Consider the following 23713-nt stretch of genomic DNA (forward strand, 5'->3'; position numbering starts at 1 on the left):
TTTGACGGGAAAAACTTCTTTCTTGAGTTGTATCGTACTTTAGACGTATGGCTAAATGCACAAACTATCTGTTTGCGCTTAGCGCCCGGCCGCTGATAATACTCATAAGCAAGACCCGCCTCAAAAATTGTCTGAATAAAATAAGTTCTTATTTCATTAAAAGGGGTGCCTTAAAGAAAACAAAATGCTCTCCGGTGAGAGTCCGCAATAGTGCATGTTCTCTGCGGCACTAGTTTATTCGGGTGTAAGCGAAGGCAAGACGCTTGTCCCAAGGGAAGATACCAGTCTGGAAGATGGTGTAGACACGGCGCAGGAAGTTCTGGCCCAGCAGCCAGGTGGAACCACCAGGAATCTGGTTCTTCGTGTCCACTATAAAACCAGTGTAACAGGTGAAGTTCACCTGCAGGGGATGTGGAAGGGACAGCAACAGCCTGGTTTAGCGATAGGCAGTTTTGCTGAAATAAGCAAAACACACAAAAAAGTCCTAGCTCTGTTCAGACACTTTTGACGCAGTGTTTCGACAACTCAAGCTGATGAAGCCTGAATTTATTATGTGTGTGAGAGTGGAGACAAAGGATACAAGCTGGAATGATGGCGACTGTTGCGCAAAAACTATTCTAAAGCTGAAGGACTGATATAAATCAATAATATTTAATGACTTAACCAAAAACTACCTCAGTTAGACACAAAAAAACGCTATTTCAGGCCTGTCGTTCCGAGATTATCTGCAGCAGCCGGAAAACTCTAGCAACTTGAAAAAATTTGGCAGTCGCTTAGCTCGGCTATGCCAATATATACGTAGCGAAACCTAAGGCATAGCTTGGTTAGTCTTGATTAATCTTGATTGCAAGTTCAGGTTAGTCTGGTTTCTGGCTAGGTGTGGTGCGGTGCGATCACGGTGGCAACGCGACCATGGTGAAACTGCGAGTTCTTGGCCAATGTAGCTTTTGCTACAAAAGGATACAGTTAGAGCTCTTTAGATCCTCTAGATCTCCGCATATATTCCCATTTCCTGAAACTCCGCTACTGAAATTTCCTGTAAAAGGAATAATTCCCCAAATAGAACATAAGTTATACAAACTTATTGGAAGACTTGACATTTCAGTGCACCTTGACAGGAAATTTTTGGGGTTAGGAGCGACTTTCAAAGTTAGTTAACAGTATGTGGCGGCTTTTGAGTCGCAACAAAATGGCATGTACACAGAAGTAAACCGCTGTCAGCCCTTGTCGACAATTATATTTGATAAAGATATTCAGTTATATGGAGACTGAGGTTACCTAGGTTTTGAATTAATCGGCGGTGATAGTGGTGGCAAGTTAAGTTTCTGGGAAATTGTCCAAAAGTTGCGCAGTCTTGATTTTTACGAAATACAGTTCACATATAAAAACGGTTTAGCGCGTTCTACTAACTGAAGATTTATCCAATTGTGCTGGGGAGCATGGTTTACCCTTGCGAGCGAAAAAGATTAGCTCAAGGGGGATACGACCGTAAGGGCGCAGTTGCTCTGAGTGGCGCTGTGATTTGCTGATACGCTGATAGCAATAGTGCCAGGCGTTTACCACATCTCCCGGGAGCGGAGGTCAGCAGGAAGCGACCGTGTTCAAGCGCGGCACTTCCCCAAGCTTCAGAGTGCCACTGTCCTGACTCAGACTTTGGCCTGCTATGCGTGACTCTCCATTTGGCTTCTCTTTTCACCCTTATCATCCTGCACAGTGACACCTGCATTCATATTAGTAAAAAAAAGCAAAAAAAATTCCTCATCGCCGAACATTGTCTGCTGAACTCCCCCTATACTAAAGAGTGGGAACGGCCTGGTGCTCTCGTTATCTCAGTGCACTTCAACGGCAGCATCCTGTGTTTCAATTCCCCCACTCTCATGATCGCTCACTCGCACTTATCTTGTTTTACTGAACACTGACCTTCTGTGTTTTCTTGGTGTATAATTATTTTTGAGCCAAATGAATGTGATCTATTTTTGATTTCTTTTTCTGCTGCTATGCACTAAACCTTTCGCGCTTAGAATTCCCGTAACCTTGTTGCCTGCCTTCGTTAACTGTGTCCGCTTTGATTGAAAAAGCGCACCTCTCGTACAATGCAGTTACGATATGGCCGATTGCAAGAACTTCTTTAACTATCAGAGGGAAAGAGACTTATTTGCCTGATAGTGAATGAGTTTGGCATTTTTTTCAGTCTTGTAAGCCTCAGACCTAAAGATTGTTGCTTAAGATGGCGATCACTGCAATCGCGGCACAGTGAGTTTTTCAAGCTTGACTGCGCACTGCAATATCTTCCTGTTGTATGTCCAGAAAATACGGACTCTAAGAGGGCGCACAGCAGTGTTGCATTTTCTGCATTCATGATGTTTTTGTGATGTTCTCCCCGATGAACATATCCTTGCTTGACAACCAATGAATAGTCCAGATTGAAACCATCGTTCTCTTGCTCAGGTGTTATGCATGGGCTGTAAGACAATGTATCGGCGTTAAAAATAACTTCGTTTTGTTTTTCTCGGCACAATATATGGAAACCAAAGCAGTTGAAGTAATCTTTATTGGTCTTAGTCGTCGAATCATACAGTGCTCTAACTATCGCTCTGCGTCAGGCCCTAAAATTATCTGTGGTTCCGCAAGAAAAATTCTTAAGCGAAACAAGCGTAAACAAGGCATGCTAACGAAGAACATTGTAATCGAAACGTATCGACTTTTATTGACGCCGATCTTTAGCTATGATTCTATGCACTGGCTTCTTACCTTCACGATGTAGTCGTCCGGACGGAGGTCGAAGACCTTGCCACCGATCTTGAAGCTAACAGTTGGCAAGGTACGGATGGTTTTACATTTCACGGTGTACTGGAAGTAATCGAAAAAATTGCTTTAAAGCGATGATTTTCACTACATTTTCATGCCGGCGAAACGCAGAGTGCAAAATTTGTGTAGGGTGCAACTTAATAAGTGCTTATATATTTTTTTAAAATTTTTTAATGTTTTATAGAAAAAATAAACAATTTTCTTAAAAACTGGAGCCCTCTCGCGGCCAATTGATAACCAACATCAAAGGCTTATCTTTTATAAGCTCTTCTATAGCACCGACTTCAGTTTTTCACAAGAGGAAAGTTTTTCACCACGCTCTTCCCAAAATTTTGTCGAACGTTTTGTCGTCCAAATTTGTCGAAATCCCTGCAGTTCACGATTGATCATCAACTTCAAGGCTTTCTCATAGCCATGTAGCATTTTCGAAGAAATTTGGTCAAGAAATTGGTTCCTGAGAGGAGAAGATAAGCCACTGAAGTTCATTACTAAAAGGCAGCGAGAGGATCCTCTGATCGGGAACAAATCCTTTCCAGAGTGCTTGAAGGGAGTGCGTAATATGTAGCATGTTTGTAAAGAGGGAGACTTATGAACTCTCTGAGTGCAGTCATACGGCTTTTAATTAATGCGTTTAAATTTGTACTTTAATGTAATATTGTCGCGTACACATCTTCTCTAAGCTAGGCTCTGGCTTTCAAGCGCTGCAGGAGATTGCTACGCCTAGTCGTAGTAATATTATAATGCATTTCGTTTGGCGTGAATTAAATATTTGACATTATTGTTGCTAGTGGTTCTATTACAGGTAGTAGCAGTGATAGAACTTTTTTACTGAAAACCTAATTTCTTAATTTCTCTACATTCATCCGTACCAAGAACACGTAAGATATTATTGTTAATGAGAATAGCATTTCAAAATGTCCGGAGCACATGCACCCTCACCTCGCCTTGCACGGTCAAAGAAGCATTAATGGTCTTGTGGATCTGGGCGATAATCTTTCGAGGTCCGTAGATAAACGGCAGCGAGGAGGCGGGTTTAGCGGTGATGTTCTCGGTCTGAATCCAGCGATCGCCAATCTTGACGCTGCGTAGAATACACAAAATAGAAGTATAAGATGCGCTCTCACTTATAGGTGCCCGATCAAAGCTATCTTGCTGTTATCCTGAAGAAAAGTTTTCTTGAACAAAATTTCAGCATGCTGAATCTGTTTCGCGTATATATCAAGCACAACGAATCTAGAACACATCAAAATGAACGCTTAATTCTCGTCACTTGTTGCTCTCTTTGAGATTTTCAGCCATGGATTTCTAACGAGATAGCATTTAGGCACCCGTTCTACAGAAAATTCGGCGCCACCGCCGGCGGCGGTGCTCTGAGCAAAAAACCAGGTGGCCCACGAGCTGCATGGGTCACATGACCTTGTGAAGTTAACACAACCTGCCCACTGTGGCAGCTGATCACCTGTCCTCTAGATTGTAAGCAAAACGCCTGCCGTGGCCGGTGCAAGTTAATTTAACGATTGTTGGCGATATTGTTTTCGGGAAGAACAACCCGGGTCTCATAACGCCCCCGGTGACAATATTTGCATTTGCAGGGCAGTGGCGCATTGCTTAACCGGTGCGCCTCTGCACATGAAGTGGTATGAGGTCTCTCAGCGACCTACGAATATACTGTCTAGAATGAACAACTCCGCGTATATGGGCATCAATCATTCAACGCTCTAGCGTCAACCCCTTACTGCGGAGCTTTAGTGCCATCCACTTTCTTGCGTTGAAGCTTAGTCGGTTTCATTATGATTGTTTTTCATGAATATGTAGGAATTTCACTTAAACTGAGGATTGAAAAAGCAAATCATACATGGCGAATTCTTATTTATTGTAACGCCAGTAGAGCCAGTAAAGAGGATTGATATTTTTCTCCTGTACCTGATCGTTTTGAGTACAATATTAACTGGAGATAAATCACTCCTTAAAAAAACTGGTTCATTAAAACCGGCAGAACAGCGGAATCTTTGCTAACCGCTATAGACTGATCGCGAGAGACCTCTACGTCGAGAAAACGCAGCCCGCATACAAACGCAACAAGGACTTCCAGTCTATTACACTTCCCTGCAGCGACCAACTTATAAAAACAGCCTCATCGAAAGTGGCCCCAAAAGAGCGCTCGTCACCAAGATGACCTCTAGCACGTACCAGAAATGAAACGCTCCCTAAATCGCCTATGCTTCCTAAGCCAAACAGACTGCACTCACATTGGCGGTGAGCTGAATGTATAAACGTGCCCATCACAACACATTAACACTATAGAGGTGCTTAGCTTTATAAACATAACGGTAGGAAAAAAACAGAAGCCTCCAGTCAGGTTGTTGCCCAGAGCGTGAATGTTGCTTCCGAGATACTGAGGGCCTCGTCTCATAAGAATCTTGATTAAGCCCACTGCAGTAGAAAGGTCTCTCCCATATCACTCCAGTTAACCCGGCGTGGTGCCAGCTGCGGCCAATCTGCCCCCGCAGACTTCCTAATGTGAAGCCTCACCTCAATTTCTGCCACCCCCTGCTATGCTGCCTTCTCTTGGAATCAAATGCGCTACCGCTAAAGACTATGTCACCCAGCCTTCGCAATGCATGTCCCGCCCATTCCCATTTTTTTTATTTCAAATAGGATCTCATTAACTTTCGGTTATTCCCTGCCTCACTCTGGTCTCTTCCTGTCTCTAAACGTTACACGTACCAGTTTTATTCGATATTTCTCTGCATTTTCATCAATCTACGTTTATTCCTTTTTCTTAGCTTCCACGTTTTACACTATAGGGGAGCACCGAAAAGGTACAGCTTTTACGCACTTTCTCTTGCCTCCTTGACAAGCCGGCTATAAGCCAAAGACGGGCAAACTAGAAGCCCATACTTACCCCTGGAACGTGATGATCCACTCGTCGGTGGCGCTCTGCACGTAGGTGAGCTCTCCTTCGTAGTGAGACTTGTCCTCGCCGCCGAGCACTATCTCGCCGTCGGTGCCGTTGTGGGTTGGGTGCAGGTAAAAGGCGAACTTCGGCTCCGGGAGCAAGCCCTTCCAGAAGAGGCTCTCGGAGATGGACCAGCGCTCGGCCAGGGAGCGGGATTCGATGTTCAGGCCGATGTGTCCGTCGAACGGGTCGCTCTTGTAGATCTGAAAATGGTTGCAGCGCCTTAGGACCCAAGCGGAGCTTGGTTTCCTATACGCTCGTGCTGTTTTTGAAGATAAATTGGTTTTGAGTGCGAGGTTTCACCCCTGTGGGAAGACACATAGCGTGTTATTTCAATATAGCGGATAACAGAGGAGAGACGTAGTTGTGAATGGCGTGCAAGTTTGGGGTGTAGATAAGGAAATGGGCAGAGATAGGGTGGCGGCGGCAGCTTGAGAATAGGTATGGTGGGAAGTCAGCGGCAGTCAATTTAATCCAGCACCTTACTTAATCTACCCTCCCCCCCATATATATGTGATAATGCCACCTGTCGAGTTGGTATTTGGCGCCGCACATGCTTTACTTCAAAGTACAGAGCTCATTTTAAGGAACGAATATAATAAAGATGACAGCTCGGAATTGAATCTCAGCTCGATGACGTTGATCTTAGGCTTTGGAATGTCATTCATTTATTACGAAGAAGAGCATAGTTGAAGGTAATATGAATGAAAAAATGTGACTCTTAGATGACCCTGCAGCTTAAAACCTTATTTTGCGTGACGAAAGGTAACAAACACACCATAGGCACACAACAAACCAGAGAACAAATTAAAATCTTTAGAAATAAATCACAATAACAACACTTATTTGTTGCTAAGCACTTTCATCGTGAGCGCAGGTATCTTAAAACGCAGGAAAAATAAAAAAAAATTCATGCATCACAAAAAACTTGAAGAGATATTGAGGAGTCAGTGCGACAGTTATGTAGTCAAACACAGCCAAGCATGGATAGTTTCATAATAATTGAACATACATAACCGCCATTTGGACATAGTACCTTTATTTTCAGGTGGCGATGCACCAGATTGAGTCACATGTCTGTTATCTAAGAAGTGTACATTGTGAGGCTCATTAAAAAATGACCGTTAAAAAATTTACTGTAAACGTAAACACAACGTCGAATATTTGAACATACATAACCACCATTTGGAAATAGTTCCTTTATTTTCAGGTGGCGATGCACCGGATTCAGTCACAAGTCTCTGATCTAAGAAGTGTACACTGTGAGGTTCATTAAAAAAATGCGCGTTAAAAAACTTACTGTAAACGTAAATACAACGTCGAATATAGGGGAGAGTTTGAGCTGTGTCCAAGCAGCCGCCATGACGCAATTTCCTGCGTACCTGAACAACGAAGCTCACGATCTCGATCTCGTTCGATGTAATTCGGAATGCAGCCATTTGCCGTTGTCAAAAAAAAAAATGCTGGTGGTGCATTGTCCTCCACGAAACGTAATCTACGCGGTCCGCTGATGGCTTTGCTTCTCAGGAGAGGAAAGCAAGCGTAATAAACGTAACCACGTGAAACAATGTCAGTGTCATGCACTGTTCCATGAAATTCAGCAGCGCAACAATTGCACATAGTAGGTGCGTTGTCTTCTATGCTTCGTTCCCGTATTCATATCCATACTCATCTTCATCAACAATAATGGCTGCATTTGGGCGAGTTGGTTTTCCATTCTGAACGTAAAAGCGCAAAAAACACAAGGACACAGACTAAGACTAAGGCAGACAACACGAGCGCTTGTGTTGTCTGTCTTAGTCTGTGTCCTTGTGTTTTTTGCGCTTTTACGTTCATCAACAAGTTAAAGGGGCGCTCAGCACAATTTGATGTTGACCTGCATGATACGGTACCTGCGTTTTAATGACAAAGAGGCCACACTAACCGAAACCAGAGCTTTTATTAACTGCAATATACGCAGACATTAAATCCAGGTGTCGCCATCACTGGTCGATTTCGCGAGAGAAATGCTTGCGTCGAGATCGATTTACTAGCGCAGACACCAGAGGCAACTGTACACTTCCATTCAGTTCAACAAGGTGCTAACCCGCTCATTTCAATTTCAGCACAGATTTTGAGTTTGAATCAACTGACGGCAATGTGTTTAAGACCAGTTATGTTGTTCATAAATGCGTATTTTTCTGTCAATAAAACACGTCAACGTAGCTAGAAAGACAAAGAGCCAGTTTGTTATCTGGACAGTAAGTCTGTGGGTTTTTTTTTTCAGCTCCATTTTATTGCGCACTGGAGGAAAAAATCGCTGTCGGTTTAGCATTACTAAGCACAAAATATTGCGCGAAAGCATGGTGTTATAAAGGTTGACACGACCGCCAGCGACCTCAAAGCACAATTGAGGTGTGCATTGAATTGAAAGAGCTAGTTATGCCCTTTCCTTTCCTCCAAATCAAGAAGTCTAAACCTTCGTCAAGAAAACGGGCATAACTGCTTCGATTTGCTGGTGGACGTCACCGCCTCTGGCTGCGTGATTGAGGTGTCCACTGACAAATTAAGCCTGTTACACTAGCTACTCAGAGACATCACGCACATACGCAGACACAGCACTAAAATTAGGGGAGTTCGCCTAAAAGTGCTTTCCTACCACAAGGTGTCTTCTACATTAAGTTAGCCGTGTCCTCAGTCTTGCACAGCTAAGATATTCCCAAGAAATTTCTCACTTCCACAACCTCGCCTACCTCTTCGTTCTGCGCAGCTTTAGTATCCAAGGTTCCTTAAAGAACTCTGCATCATGTTTGGGGCCTTTATGGGCAGACGCGTCAGCTACACAGAAATTAGATTTTGTTGCATGGTAAAAAAACCCAAGTTGTTAAAGTTTCTTTAGAATCCTCCACTTCAGTGAGCCTCATTCACTATTATTAGGTGCAGGCTAGCTTAGATGGGAGTAAATAGTAGATAAAGATGATTAGGACACAAAACTTCAACTGCGGTACTACACTTCACGCCATTTTTCGAATATTATAATGAAGAAGTTTTCACCCCTTTAATCAATCCCCGCGTCTTTTTAAACTTTCACGGCAGTTTTTCAGGATGGCAACTGGAATCTGACTCAATTATTTCGCCGAATGTTTGCGCAGCCAGTATTAAGCAGTGTTTTACGTGCTTTCTGCTGGATCATACATAAGTGGCCGCACCTGCGGATCGATGACGGTGGCCTCGACAAAGAGCTGCCTAGTAATAGAGATGCCGGCGATGTCGATGGTCTCGCGAGCAGCAGTACCCAGGATGCTTCCACCTCCGATGTAGTCCTCGCTCACCCATATTCCGTACGGAATGTACGACAAGGAGCGGCGGTTGTCGTACAGGGTGCGGTCACCTGCGTGGGACGGACGCAAAAGGGTAAAATATATATTTTGAGCGTTGGCTTAAACGAATCCCAAGGCCAGGTAAAGGGTTCTATACCGACTGTAGAAATGTGCTAGGCATGCGCTGCTAGGGTTGACAAACACAACTAAATTTCCAACAGGAACGGTTACACAAAATCTTTATTTCTGTTAATCGTCACTCTGTGTTTGTTACTTTAAGTAGCCCACCTCTTTCATATGACCATATTCTACCTAGCCTGAACTCAAGCACTTGAAGTATGGAATTTATCTTTATAATTACCCACTGTCCACGTAGTGAAAAAATAAGCACTTGCAGCTCCGAAGACCACCGGAAATGGTCATAAATCGTTGAAGTTTGGGGAAGTCTATGTAGATACCTATTACAGAGCTATACGATAAACGAAAACGGTGCTTATCTGATAGTGGGCGGTTATTATATGTCTGATTTCGGAAGCGTTAGACGCAAAAGAAATACAAATTTGGCGATTTTATATTAATAAAGGCGCTTTTAGTCTGGCCAGGAAGTATTCCTGATTAAAAATCTGCCCCCTCCTTCAAAAACATCTTTTTTAAGCGCTTTTGTCAACCGAAATGGAGCGCCGGCATTCATTCTAACAGAGATGTCGAATTTGGTAGACACCATAGCGATATACCGCCTAAAGAAGATTAGGCGGCGTCAACAAGGAATTCAAAAATGTATTGAATCTTAAATTTGATAAAATAAGAAAAATACTTGGGCCTGGTTAACAGACAACGTCAACGCCTCCAGAAAAAAGCATTTATTTTGTTTTTGATGACAATTCCGAACCGTGGCACAAGTACTTCTTGTGAACTTGCTTCCACATATGAGCCAGAAAGCAGCCTCTGGTCACGGATAGCAAATGTTAGGCGGCTGACTTAAGAAACGGGAATTTTAGGACAGCCTGTGTTAATAAAGGATCCTTTTTTTTCTACCGTTGACCTTCGCTATATCTCTATTGCCAAGAATTCTTTCTCTGTTCATTCGTCTTCTCATCGCGCCTCCCCCGTTCCTAGGTAGTGGTGTCAGATGAGTCGTGACAAAAAACCCGCCGGGCTTTTGCCGAGAACTAGGATTTCACTGGTTGCACTGGAGATAAGAATCTGTGAATCTGATGCTGCATGGGTCAGAGGCTTAAGAACTAGTTGTGGAGAATGGATCGCTTTGATACTGTGTCGAGATGAACAAATGTCATGCATGTTATTTCTCCAGATAGTTCACTACAAGTTGCATTTGCTGCCATTATAAAGGGACGTGATTTAAAGTGGCAAGTGTAGTATATATCACAGAATGCTTAAGGGAAGCGCCTTTTAAATTTCCTGGCCTTATCTTTCTAGCGCTCGTCTTCACAATAAACTCTGATTGGTGGAAGTTCTGTGCCGCACACTTGTTTTCGCTTTTTTCTAATCTGAGCGGCAACAACCGATGCGCATATAAAAATTCAGCGTGGTTTGATTTTCAGCTTCATTGCCACACCACCTTATATAGATTAACAAGTTCATAGACACCTGAACCAACGAAATGAGTTTGCGGATACTTTCACGAGCATAGGACGGCTGCACCACTGATATTGCCGCAAAACGTTGTATCGTTTGTTTATTCATTCTTCAAAGTTGCCGGCACGCTGCATTATCGGTTTGTTGTGATGCAAGACGCGACCAGAATTATCTAGATTGATCGCATCTAGGTAGAACATATTCTACATTGTTCCAGAATGTTGTGGCATTTTTGCACGCGTATCTCGAAATTCGCTATCAGCTTTAAATTGAGTGCTGCTGAGAGCGCCAGGCAATCTGTTCGACGACCGCCGTGCACGCTTTTTGCTACACAGCCGCCGAGTAATTTAGTTCATTGGGAGCACAGCTGAGCCAAAATAAAGAGGTTTGCTTTGAAGCCATTTTCGCTGTCTTTCTGCTCTCCGAACTGAAGTCAGCACTACCTGACAGCCGCGCCAAGCTTTCACAAGCATTGCGCGGGTGCTGTCTTAAAGACAGCAGAAAAGCCAGTCTCACCACACTGTTCCATCGTGCAGCCAATCGAAGGCACCCAGGTCAGGTTTGAGGCAGTGTTGAAGATCACCTTGAAGATCTGCTTCGGCGTGCCGATGGTAATGATGCCGTAGTATTGTAGCTACAAAGACCGGTAATAATAGGTTAGGCGTGCTCTTTATGTACATTGAACTTTCCATGGTTTTTTAACTCAGTTGTGCCGCTGCTTCGTTAGCGAAAAAGGCTATGGGTACGTATAGATCAAACACGTCAGTATGGCGGGAAGGTAACGCGAAACAAAGACCCGTACTAGCTAGCAGCAAGGTTAAACTTTTTGCAGGGATGTTACATGTGCTGTCTTCAGGAAAACTAACGAGGTAGCAGGGTTTTTTTAGCGCCATAGTGGAGAGCTTGCGGTACCCGATAACTGCTAAATACCATTAAGATAATGTTAACCATTTTCCTCACCTTTCGAGAACTTTTGCTGTAAGGGTTGCGGTAAGTACTCGATTATAGTCTAGACGCAATCCCTGTTGCCTGGTCACTCTCGGCAAAGAGAGTGCGTTATCAAGCTACATAAGCCAGTGAGAACTTGTTAAGCTCATTTAATAGCTTTGCTCGCGTCTCTGACCCGAAACGAAAAGCACCCGGCAAGATATTCACAAACGAATAAAAGATAAGCTATCCTAAATATAAACAGCAACTAGCTGTTAGCTTCGACGAGAGATGAATGTAAGTAAAATTGCATTCTATCTAACAAGGTTTATATGAAAGGCTTTTTTTCGTCAGTCCATCTGAAAGCGTCGAAGTTTTCCTTTTTCAAGATAAAAAAGTTCCTTTGCCTTCTATGATCCAGTTAGTGACATGCGTTTTTGTACATGTATTACGCATTCGAACCATTAGACAGCCGCACAAACACCCTACGTTCTCAAGTCACTCCGCATTTGTTTACGCAATGTGCCTTTTCTGGGGCAGAGGTGGGGTAAACGGATGTGTTATCCAAGATTATCTTCCCATTAGTGGGTTCGGCTGAATGTGCGCTTAAGCTTGCTGTTCCCGGCATTGTTTTTCTTGAAACAGAATTCGTGTCTGTGAGGAATTTTTTCCCATAATTGGTAAAGGGTGGATATTTAACTTGCAAAATGAAATTAAGGGTCATTTTAAAGGGCAGCCCCAATATTACGAGGGAAGCGGGTTGGAATGGGTATCGGAAGAGCACAACTGCTTCTCAGTGTTGGGAAGTCAGATTGGTTTGGTTGGCAGATCTCGGCACTTCGAGAAGCTGAGGTTGGTTTGCCTCGCAATGGTGTGCACGGTATGTGCTTAGGGTAGCTAGGCTACTCTATACGTTTCCGAAGCGGCGATAGTGGTTATCAATGCTAGCTTCAGTTTAGAGTGATATATCAGCAGTGCGTCAACGGCACTTATATTGCGCTGTTTGGCTTAGCTCTGTTAATATCGCTGAAATGTTCAGCTTGCTAGCACTCCGACATATCGCCGCGAGAGTGAAGCTTGCTCACGCATGTTTTTCCAGGAATATTCCTTTATCTGTGCTCGGTTAACTGAGGGTACAGTACAATTTCACGTGACAGCTACGGAATTTCACACATGCATTCAAGTGCCATCTTCACTACGAACACTCTACAACATGTCTTGTACAAGGAAATTCCGATATTCAGCACGAGCATATTTGTTTTCTACACAACGTTGTCCGTTAATGTCGAGATACGATAGCACCATATTGTTTTCCGCCTCCAAGAGGCAGCACCGAACACGTAAATTGCGTCTTCATCCATCTTTCCCATTCTTGGGATAATTTTTAGGAGTTTTCAAACCACCTGGTATGGTGCCCGCTGATGTTATAGAAGTTCAGGGAAGTTCTCGACATTGAGCGCCTTTCAATGTGAGAAATAATATACCACTCCCAGTGGAATTCGAAAAATAGAAATCGGCAGCCTCATAATTAGAGACATGGTAGTTGCGCGTAACAAACACAGAAGACAGGGTACGGGACGCGCTCGTCCCGTACCCTGTCTTCTGTGTTTGTTACGCGCAACTACCATGTCTCTAATTATGAGGCTGCCGATTTCTATTTTTCGAATTCCACTGGGAGTGGTATATTATTTCCCACATTGAAAGGCGCTCAATGTCGAGAACTTCCCTGAACTTCTATAACATCAGCGGGCACCATATCAGGTACTCTGTCTTCTGTGTGTGCTTCGCGCAACTACAATGTCTGAAGTATTGAACCAACTAGCCCGACAACACGTTCTATTTAGTCGTAACTAGAGGATAATAAAGTACACCCTTCTCCTCCAGATGCACGCAAAGCGAACTTCGGGGCTATTCTTACCTGCGTGTAGTTGAGGGGTTCAGTGTAAAACTCTTCCTCACTGCTGTGGAACATATTGATACCCTTTGCCGTCTTCTCTCTCTTCAGCGGAATGCTGTTGCGAGGAAAAGTACAATCCATAAACATTACAGAAAGGTATCGTGCAGAGCCATAGCTTGGCTGTTCACAAAGGAACAAATAGTCTTTGCGGTTAATTAGAGAGAAAATGTACGCCCCTTTATGTGGGGCGTGATTGCTCTTCACTCTCCTCACATTTCCTTCAGCTATCGGAACCCGAATGCTCCAGCAGTTAGCCTAGTAAAGCACCTAAGCAGACTTAGATTTTGTGTAAACATGCATCGCATCACTTAATTTGTTACTCAGTTTGCAGAACCAGGTATATCACCTACGCAACCTCAGATTTTGGGTCTACCCGAGTGGAAAAAAGACCTGTAGAAGGGTGGCTGCAAGCCTTCTTTTAACATTTCTGCAGGACACTGATATTTTCTCTAAATGGTGACAGCAGGAACGGACTATGGTCTACAGTGATTGAACGCGTGCGTAGATGATGTCTTCTGGAGTGCACTATGTTATATTAAGTATGGAGGTGTGCATGGATTGTGTCATTGCAATGTACTATGTTCTACTGTGACTGAATATGTGCATAGATGAGGACTTCTGGAGTGGACTATGTACTACTTTGAGTGGATGTGTTCATAGATGGTCACAGCGCAAATGGAATATGTACTATTATACTTGACCGTGCGCATAGCGGGTAGATCCGAAAGGTTTTATGTCATTATTAACATATAAATGACGCTACGCTGGCGCAATTTCCGGCAGAATAAGCAAAGCTAATCCCACCTGTAGCGTACAACAACTCAACTCAACTCAGATTTTGGGTAAAAATGCATCGACTCACTTAATTTGTTACTCAGTTTCTAGAACCGGGTAAAGCACCTACGCAGCCTCAGATATGGGGCAAAAATGCATCGCCTCGCTTAAAATGTTACAGTTCCCAGAACCTGGTAAAGCACCTACAAAGCCTCAGATTTTGGGTAAAAATGCATCGTCTCACTTAATTTGTTACTCAGTTTTCATAACCAGGTAAAGCGCCTACTCAGCCTCAGATTTTGGGTAAAAATTCATTGCCTCACTGAATTGGTTACTAAGTTTCAAGCTTTCTGAGGCAGAAACGCTCCCACGGGTATCCGGCTCCACTTCTGCTTGCCGCAGCTTCCGCGATCTCACCGCAAACCACACTGTTGTGTGAGTCCTCTGTCACTTACCTCTGCGAGGTTCGTCTTGCAGTTTGTTCTGGACCCTGGGTTGCATGGCTCTTGAGGGAAATCAACAGGCGCATGCCTAGCTATGCCCGCGCTGTTTCTTACTGAGCTGACTTTCCTTCGGCCGCCTCCTCTGACCCGGAACTTCCTTTAGACCTCATACCCCCGGTCTTCGAGATTTTAAAGCATTTTTGCTACCAACGCCGCCAATGCCCCCCCCCCCCCCCCCCCCTCCATTCGCCTCCACCGCGATGAGTTCATTTCCATTCGCCAACTCCAAAACGGCAGCTACCTTGACCTCCCGCTCTACTACCGCCTTTACCTTACCCGCTACCGCGGCAAGTGCCCGCTATGCGGGGAACATGTAACTCAGTTTCACTCTGTCTGGGCCTGCTAGGCCATTCGGACAGCCCCTCGACGGCCCGTTCCGAATGTAGCCGGCTGGGAGCGTACCCTCAGGTCACCAAACCTGCTTGATCCCCACCAGCTGGTCGCCCGGGCTGCGGCGGCCATGAGGGCCGTTGTACTCTGGACTAAAGGCTCCACTCACAGACCGAAGCCTCGGCACAACCTCATCAACAAAGATAATTCCCGCCACCACCACCACCCGCGCGCAAAGTAGCCCTGGTTGACAAGCTTTCATTTCGAAAGGAATAAAACGTAGTTTTTGTGTGCAACTGACGAAAGCACACCAAAATACGGAGAGATTGCCTCTACCAATTTTCGTAGCCATAGAGACCAGCAGTTCTAAGGATTTAGGGCTTCAGAATAGTGCGCGGTAATTTTCGTTCATTTCAGGATCACGAGGGCAGAACAGTTGTTCTATATAGGTTGGCTGTATTCATTAACGCATTAAAGTTACTACTGAAAGTTTCATATGAGCCGCTTGTTTGTTATTAAGAGAATATGGAGTCCACATGATATGGATTAATACATGGGAGTACGTGTTTCCTTTATGGACTCTATAAATAATTCATATAATTTTTATAAGATTTTCAAATTTCGTGAATGAAGTGATACGGAGCCTCTATGTTCCCAGACGCGCCTTTCGTATAGTCCAAATTGTCTCCGTATGCTCAATACTGAAGCCACATAATTCATATGGAATCATATGGAATTATTGCACTCGTCAGACGGAAACATTAAGTAGGGATGCAAGATGACACCGTTCCAGTCATCCTTCTAAACACTAGGGCGCTTGCACATTGCCGAATTCATAATAAGGGAGGGTGCATAATTCAGCCTTGGTAATGGTTTTTAACAAGGACACTCACAAAGGAATTTCCTACGCGTGCGGCTTGCATGTATTAGGTTCTCAACGGAAGCTCGCCCAGCACTGGCGAAGATGGTAAACGAGGTAGCTGTTAGACGCGACTGATTTCTAGTATGATAAGCTTCAATGTCTTCCTCACCTGATCCTGGCTGCAGCAACGCCCAACAGCGCGATCAGCGCAATACACACTACCTTCATGGTGCTGCAGGAACCGCGGGCGAAACCTGCGTGATGCTGTTCACTCCACAGAAAGTACGCGTGTCTTCCAACGTTGGGGCCACTCACCGGAGGTTTTTTAACGGGCTGCTCCGAGCCAGCACGGCGCGCTATCTCCACTGTGCTGAGCAGGCTTCTGAGCTCGGCCGAGCCAGCCCCGCCCCATGTTGCAAGGAAAGCGAGAGCGCCACAAAAACAGGCGAGGACAGCAGCAACCCTGCCTGACACGTATTTATGCCGACCTAGCCAAATGGCGCTGACGTGGGAGTAAGGATTAGGTCAGCCGTTGGAGTGAGCATCTTTATTCCTGTTGGCAACTTGAACTAGCAAGACAAGAAGTCTGGGGCTTGGCTGCCGCGCAGACTTGAAGTTGGAAAGGAGCAGCGGGCTGTAAAATTATGTATATGTGCGGTACGTTGCATTTTAGGCAAGTAAGAACAGGGACAAAGAGCTCTCGCAAGAACTGCAACTTGAGCGTTTAGTTCGCATCAGATTCTAGTGTTTTTGTACGGGTGGATTTAGGTAAGGGCGATGGAAGTTATCTCAGATTGCGCTGTTCACTTCATGATCGTCTATATTCAAGGAGAGCGCCAAAACATGTTAATGCAAGCCTTGCAGGGAATCAATGATAAAATTCCGCTGCCTGGTTTATGGAAGGCGAAGTGTTTCCTGCGCGCAACCCTTTTTGCCTCTCATCAGACAAGTAAACCAACCCGTACAGTGTAACCAGACGGAATAGTCGTCGACTAATAAATTTCGTTTCATTTATTTTACCCCCAGGGCTTTCGCATTACACAGGGGCTTAGAGAGAGGAACGCGGTGAGCTAACACCTGGTCTTCGGTTGCCTTTGTAGAGGCTTATGATTTGAATGATCCAAGAGAGTGATCAACCTTTTTCTGGGCATTTATTTCCATGTCATTTGAAGCTTGAAAGAACGGCGTACATACACTTAATGATCTGTAAGGAGGTTGCATAGAGAGTCACTTTTCTTTCCGCCCTGATACTTCCAGATAATAAGCAGATTGTGTTTACTGAAAGTGAAAAACTTTCATCATCTTCCCTCTTCCTGATTTGCGGAACTTGCATGAGACACCATTTTCAAAGGGTGGCTTTTTGATTGATCTTTATTTCATTTTCTGAGAAACGAGTGAACAATGGAAGTATAAAAAAATCTATGGTTTGTTGTTTTTGGGGGCTTAACGTCCTAAAGCGACGCAGGCTATGGGGGACACCACTGTGAAGGGCTCTGGAAATTTCGACCACCTGTGGGTGTTTAGCGTGCACTGAAATAGCACAATACACGGGCCGGCTAGAACTTCGTCTTCATTGATATTCGACAGCCGTTGCCGGGATTGAACCCGCGTTTTTCTGGTCAGCAGCCGAGCACTGCAACCACTGAGCCACCATGGCAGCAAAAGAAAAATAAACTATGGGGATGCTTGAGTGAGGCATTAAGGTTGGAAAGCGATAGCATTACATTTGACATTATTCGCAGCATCTCTTGCAACTTGTGTGTCTGTTTGCGTAAGTTTATGTTTGCAATTTTCTGTTCATCAACTGCCATATTAGGACTGCTGTCTGGAGTATACGGTATGCGGAATGCTGTGAGGGCGCGGAAATTTGCAAACATCCTATTATTTTCCAATTTTTGATATCGATTCTTTATATATGTCGCTGTCGAAAGTCTTGGTTGCTCATAACCTGACGAACAGCTTGCGATGACGTCCCAATGTCGCGTCGCCTCTCCCGACCAATCAATAATTTGATTGAGACTTGCCACGGTGTGCAGGTTGCTCACAATCCGGTGGCTGGGCAGAGACAGTGGGAGGATGTGGTAACGTCACAAGGTCACCTAACATCAACCGTACATTGGCGGGATATTGTGGCAACGAGAACTGTAATTGTAGTGCACTGAAACAGAATACAATTCAGAGCGCGATCTCCTTGGTGAGTATCGGGCTGCAGTCTAGAAGGCGCCTGATTCGCTCCAGCTAGTAGCTGACTAGTCTGAATTGTTAGCGCATCTCTATCGAAAAAAACACTTCACTTGTACAAAAGTCGAACGGCAATTATTTTCTTGTATTTCCGGACCTCACTTTTTTTTGTGCTACAATTTTAGGGGATGTTGAGGACGAAGGCAGTTAAAGGCAGCACTAGTTTCAAGAATAAAAGAGCACGAGTGCGCGTGGGTTCGCAGTGAAAGGAGTCTCGTGTAAATATATGCACTACGAAATGAAACAAAATATATAATAGGCGGCTAAGCCTGTATTGTAGCGCTTGACGTCAACGTAGATTTATGTGAAATCGTATTTTTAAGCCAGGAAAGTGTGGTCCCAAAAGGCGACAAGGCGAGACAGTAAACTTCTGACAGAAACAAGATACGAATTTTTGGGCTTGTTTTTTCAGAGGTTTATTGCCTCGCCTTGTCACACCGATTTTTGGGCACCCGCCGGGGTGGCTCAGGAGTTGAGGCACTCGGCTACTGATCTGGAGTTCCCGGGTCGCCAACCGACCGCGGCGGCGGCGTTTCGAGGGAGGCGAAACGCAAAAGGCACCCGTGGGCTGTGTGATGTCAATGCACATTAAAGATCTCCAGGTGGTCGAAATTATTCCGGAGACTTCTACTACGGCACTTCTTTCTTCCATTCTTCTTCCACTCCTACCTTTACCCCATCCCTTAAGGCGCTGTTCGGGTGTCCACCGAGAAATGTGAGACAGTTACTACGCGGTTTCCTTTCGTCAAAAACCAATTTTCACTTTTTAATTTTAGTTTTAGGCCTTTATAAGAACTACTTTGCCGCCAAGGGTTGAAGGAAAATCTAAGCGTCCTCTCTTAAGGCACATCATAAACTTGGGAACGTGCTTTCTATTATTGTACAAAAATCATTTTGCGAGATTAGCATTATTTGAGACTAGTACAATTTCGTACAGGTTCAGCTGCTTGCATGGAGTCGTCATCGGTTCAGAGTGCACGGTGGCAGCGACGGGTGTCTAATCTTTTCTCTTTCTGCTCTTGTTTTTGCTAGTCTCCGTCTTCTATCCTCATGCGGGGAGATAGCCTGTGCCACTTAGCAGCCTCCGTCTTTACTCGCTCGAGTTTTCGAAGCCCACTCGCTGGGGAGAGGTATCGGGTCGAGGGACGTGGTTAGGCTGTAGTCTTGAGGTTACGTGTGAAGTTAAAATATGACGCAATGTTTACACCATGCTGCGATGATAAGTTCCTTAAAAAAAGAGCCACCGCAGAGCGACCTCGCATGTTGACCATTCTTAACAATGATGCCATCCCTCCGTCATCCCTTCGCCGCATTCCACTTTTAGGTGGCATGTTGTGTGCAACACGGCAGCCTTGTTTCTTCTACATCGTTCTCCGAATGTGAGAACCGTGATTGCAGCACGCTTGCAGTGCATTTTGTCCCTCGAGAAGCGGGATTCATGTCTTGTGTCCGTTATTGCAAATACGCGTCGGAAATTTGTTTTGGCAAGACAGGACAAACTCAATAGCTAAAGTAAATGTACTATTCCTTCGAAAACGTTATCATAAAGAGAAAGCGTTTTTTTACCTGTAAATCTTAAGGCCAACCAAGGTTGTATTTTCCAAACCTTATGCCTACAAATGTGCGGCAAACGGTCCCGAAAAAGTCATGCTCCTTTGCATCACTATTATTGCGGCAAACCAATTAGACATATGGCTACCTGCACAAAATAACTGCTTATTCTAACCTCTCGGAAATCGATATTCCTCGATGGCATTTTCTTTATTCAGACAATTTTTGAGGCGGATACTGCAGGCTTCATTGAAAGGGGTGCCTTAAGAAAACGAAATGCTCTCTGTCGAGTATCCACAAGCGTTGTAGATGTTCTCTGCGGCACTAGTTGACGTGCGTGTAAGCGAAGGCAAGACGCTTGTCCCAGGGGAAGATACCGGTCTGGAAGATGATGTAGACACGGCGCAGGAAGTTCTGGCCGAGCAGCCAAGTGGAGCCTCCAGGGATCTGGTGTTCCGTGTCCACAATGAAACCGCTGTAGCAGGTGGAGTTCACCTGAAGGGGGGGGGGGGGGAGGAAGGATTAGCCTGCATTAGTGAGAGTCGGCATTGCTAAAACGAGCAATAACAAAAACAAAACCCACAGCGATGTTCAGACACTTTCTTCGCGGTGTTCAGTCAGCACACGCCCTTGCGGTTTGAGTTTATTCTGAGTGCGAGAGCGGAGAGAAACAATAGGAACCTAAAAGGATGACGATTGAACCGCAATAAGTGATTGAAAACTGAAGAACTGATATAATTCAGTGATGTTCAAGACCCGAACAAAATATTTCCCAGTTATACCCAAAAACCATTTATTCAAGCACCTCCTTAAGCACGTCTGTGCAGCAGCCTGAGGAATCTGGAAAGTGGAAAATGGCACGCAATTTCGGGCTAATAAAATTTCCTAAATCTCCGCATACATTCCCATTTCCGCAAATTTGGCGCCCTGATGTTTCCTGAAATGAGATGAATTCTTCTAATTAAACATCGCTCGTGTAAACGTATTGCAAAAAAAAAAAAACAGCAGATTGCCTTCGGTATCCATTAAGTGTGCTTGATATTTCAGCAATACGTGAAGAGGAAGTTGTGAAATTAGAAGGGACAAGCAAAGATCATTAAGGATGTGTGGCGGCTTTAGCAGCGCAGCAAAATGAGATGCAGAAATAAGTAAAACATGGTAAGGCCGTGTGCACAACTGCATGAGGAAAAGCGGAAATAGATCCAGATATGTAGGCGGGCTGAGGTTAGCTCAGGAATGAATTAATCGGTGTTCACAGTGGCGTCAACTTAAGCTTCTGGACATATGGCCGAGGTGTGGGCTGCCTAGATCTGTACTAAGCATAGTTTACGAACACTGGTAAGAACGGTTCAGCGCTTTTCAGCAACTGAAGAATTATCCAATGCTGCTGTTTTCCACTGTGTACAGTAGCTAGTGGCAGTAATTAGTATAAGTGTGAGATTACCGTAAGGGCGCAATTGTGCCGCGAGGTTGTGCGGTTTGTTAACACGTTGATAGCGATGCTGCCGGGCTCTTGATACATTTGCAGCGAAAGGGGTTCGCCAGGAAGTGACCGTTGTCAAGCGTGCCGCTTGCCCAAATTTCCGAACAACACTGTGTTCACTCAGGCTTTGGCCGACTGTCTGTGCGTGACTCCCCATTTGGACATTATTTTCAGTCCTTTCATACGGCACAGTGACGACGGCATTCATAGTAGTGAAAAAAATCGAGAAAATTCTTTACAGGCGACCACTTTCTGCTGACCTCCTCCCAAACTAAAGAGTGGGAACGGCCTGGTACTGGCGTTATCGGCGTGTACTTGAACGGCAGCGTCCCGTGTTAGCATTCCATGAGTGTCATGATCCCTCAATTACCTTTATTTTGTTTTACTTAGCACTGAGGTCTGTTCCCTGAGTGTCGATAATTCTTTTGGATTCAAGAACACATGATCTATTCTAGATTTTTTCTACTTAAATGTAGAAAACTCGCAGTTAGAATACGCCTAACCTTCTTGCCTTTATTTGTTAACAATGCCCGCGTAAACTGAAAAAAGTGCAGGTCTCGTACAATAAAGCTCCGACAATGCCGATTGCAAGCACTTTTGAACTAACTGGGAAAAAAACTTATTCGCGTGCTGGTCTTTGAAGCCTCAGTCCAACACTACATTCTTGTTGATGAAGATCGCGATCCTACTTTGGTGGGAGAGTGTGGTTTTTTGAGCTGTACTGAGGGCTGGAATATGTTACCTTGTAGATCAGAGAAAAACGGACACTAAGAAATAAATAATGCACTTTCGCAAAGAAAACAGGACACAACAAAGTAACACATACGACAAGAACAGAGCATGTGTTACTTTGTTGTGTCCTGTTTTCTTTGCGCAAGTGCATTATTTGTTAGAAATGAACCAACTCGCCCAGACAAGAGTGTTAATTCAACTAAGAAACAGCAGTTTTCTGTTCTGTTTTTGGGTTCCTTTTTGTGATGAACATATCCTGGCGTGCCTATCAATTAATTGAAAGACCAAAGCTATCAGTCTCGTGCTCACGTGTTATGGATGGAGTCTGAGACATCAAAAGTCGGCTCTGAAAATTTAGTTGTTTCTTAGTTCTCATACCGCAGGTGTGCTCAAGTCGTTGAGCATCCGTCTCGCATGCGGGAGGAGGGGGGTTCGATCCCCAGTGCCCACGGGTACCTACCGGTGGTAAAATAGGTGCAAGCTTTCCCCAGCGTGGTGCTAGGCTTCTTTAGGGTGAAATGCTTGGGAAATGGGTCTTCGACCCCACCTTGAGTAGTCGAAAACACGTTGTGCCGTGACGCTGTTTGGCCACAGATGCCCTTGCGCCATAAAAATCTACAATCGTCATCATGTTTCTTAGTTCTCAGCATTATATACGGTAACTACTAAAACTGAACTAAGCTTAAATGGCCTTAGTCATCGAAGCCTGTGCTGTACGTTCCTGTCTCCGGCCTGTGTTTTCGCTGTTCCCTTTTAAGCATAGTACCCTCACTACCGCTATGCATTATGCCCTAAAGTTATCGCTTGTTCCTCAAGAAATGCTTTTCAGCGAAACAAGCGTCTTGATAAGTAAACAAGGCATGCACCCAAAGATATCGTAATTGACATGTATCGATAAAACCCCGAATAACGCTGCACGTCACCTATCAGGCAGTACTCTAGATACTTACCTTCACGATGTAGTCGTCCGGACGGAGGTCGAAGACCTTGCCACCGATCTTGAAGCTAATAATCGGCAGAGTTGGGATGGTTTCACAATCCACGATGTACTGAAAGTAATAGATAAAAGCTGCATTAAATTTACGATTTTCACTACATTATCATCGCGGCGAAAGGCCAAGTGCAAAACTGTTGATACCGTGCAAATGATTAAGCGCTTATATCTTTTTATTTTTTTGCGCGTTATTGTCAAAATTAAACTACTTTCTTAGAAATTGGAGCCATCTCGCTGCCAATTGCTAAATAATATCAAAGGCTCCTCTGCTATAAGCTCTTTTGTTGCAGCCTCACCTCGCCTTGGGAGGTACTGGAAGCGTTAATGGTCTTGTGGATCTGGTCGATAATCTTCTGAGGTCCGTAGATGAACGGCAGTGTGGAGACAGGCTTAGCGGTGATGTTCTCGGTCTGAATCCAGCGATCGCCGATCTTGACGCTGCGTATAATGCACAAAATAGAAGAATAAGATGCACTCTCACTTTAAGGGACGCGATGTAAGCTACATGGCGGTTTTCCGGAAGAATATTTTACATGAACATCATATGAGAACGCTGAGTGTTTTTAACGTATACATCGAGAACAGCTAGTCTCGGTCATTATGAAAAGGAACACATACTTTGAGTTCAACTTGTCACTAGTTCTCACAGTATCAGCCATATGCTTCTAACGCGATAGCGTTAAAGCACCCGCTGAGC

General features: G+C 44.5%; 2 protein-coding genes across 3 annotated transcripts in view; both read right to left on the reverse strand.

Moving 5' to 3' along the window:
• Nucleotides 1-229: 229 nt before the first annotated feature.
• LOC144134153 (lysosomal aspartic protease-like) lies at nt 230-13561 on the reverse strand. The gene is made up of 7 exons (XM_077667121.1): nt 13508-13561; nt 11179-11296; nt 8956-9137; nt 5714-5970; nt 3748-3889; nt 2752-2850; nt 230-400 (listed from the first exon to the last, which is right to left on the reverse strand). Exons 1-7 carry the CDS (start codon nt 13559-13561, stop codon nt 230-232), a joined length of 1023 nt encoding a protein of 340 aa, XP_077523247.1.
• Nucleotides 13562-19810: 6249 nt separating this feature from the next.
• Nucleotides 19811-23713, reverse strand: part of LOC144132636 (lysosomal aspartic protease-like) — a 47383-nt gene continuing 43480 nt past the window's right edge. The window contains exons 6-8 of one of the 2 annotated variants that reach the window (XM_077665186.1): nt 23313-23454; nt 22973-23071; nt 19811-20302 (exon numbers count right to left, since the gene is read on the reverse strand). In XM_077665186.1, the coding sequence (XP_077521312.1) occupies nt 20132-20302; nt 22973-23071; nt 23313-23454 (412 nt within the window). In that variant the 3' untranslated portion in view covers nt 19811-20131. The remainder of the gene's footprint in view (nt 20303-22972; nt 23072-23312; nt 23455-23713) is intronic. The other variant, XM_077665187.1, reaches the window with a different exon arrangement.

This window comes from Amblyomma americanum, chromosome 5 (genome assembly GCF_052857255.1).
Source record: "Amblyomma americanum isolate KBUSLIRL-KWMA chromosome 5, ASM5285725v1, whole genome shotgun sequence".
Taxonomy (NCBI): domain Eukaryota; kingdom Metazoa; phylum Arthropoda; class Arachnida; order Ixodida; family Ixodidae; genus Amblyomma; species Amblyomma americanum.

Bases quoted from the DNA above. Each gene is read 5' to 3' on its own strand.
- LOC144134153 (XM_077667121.1), bottom strand. From the start codon at position 13,561: ATGTTCCACAGCAGTGAGGAAGAGTTTTACACTGAACCCCTCAACTAC. The intron at 11,297-13,507 runs GTAAGAATAGCC...CGGTCTTTGTAG, and splicing joins AACCCCTCAACTACACGCAG to CTACAATACTACGGCATCAT. The intron at 401-2,751 runs GTAAGAAGCCAG...CATCCCCTGCAG, and splicing joins CGGACGACTACATCGTGAAG to GTGAACTTCACCTGTTACAC.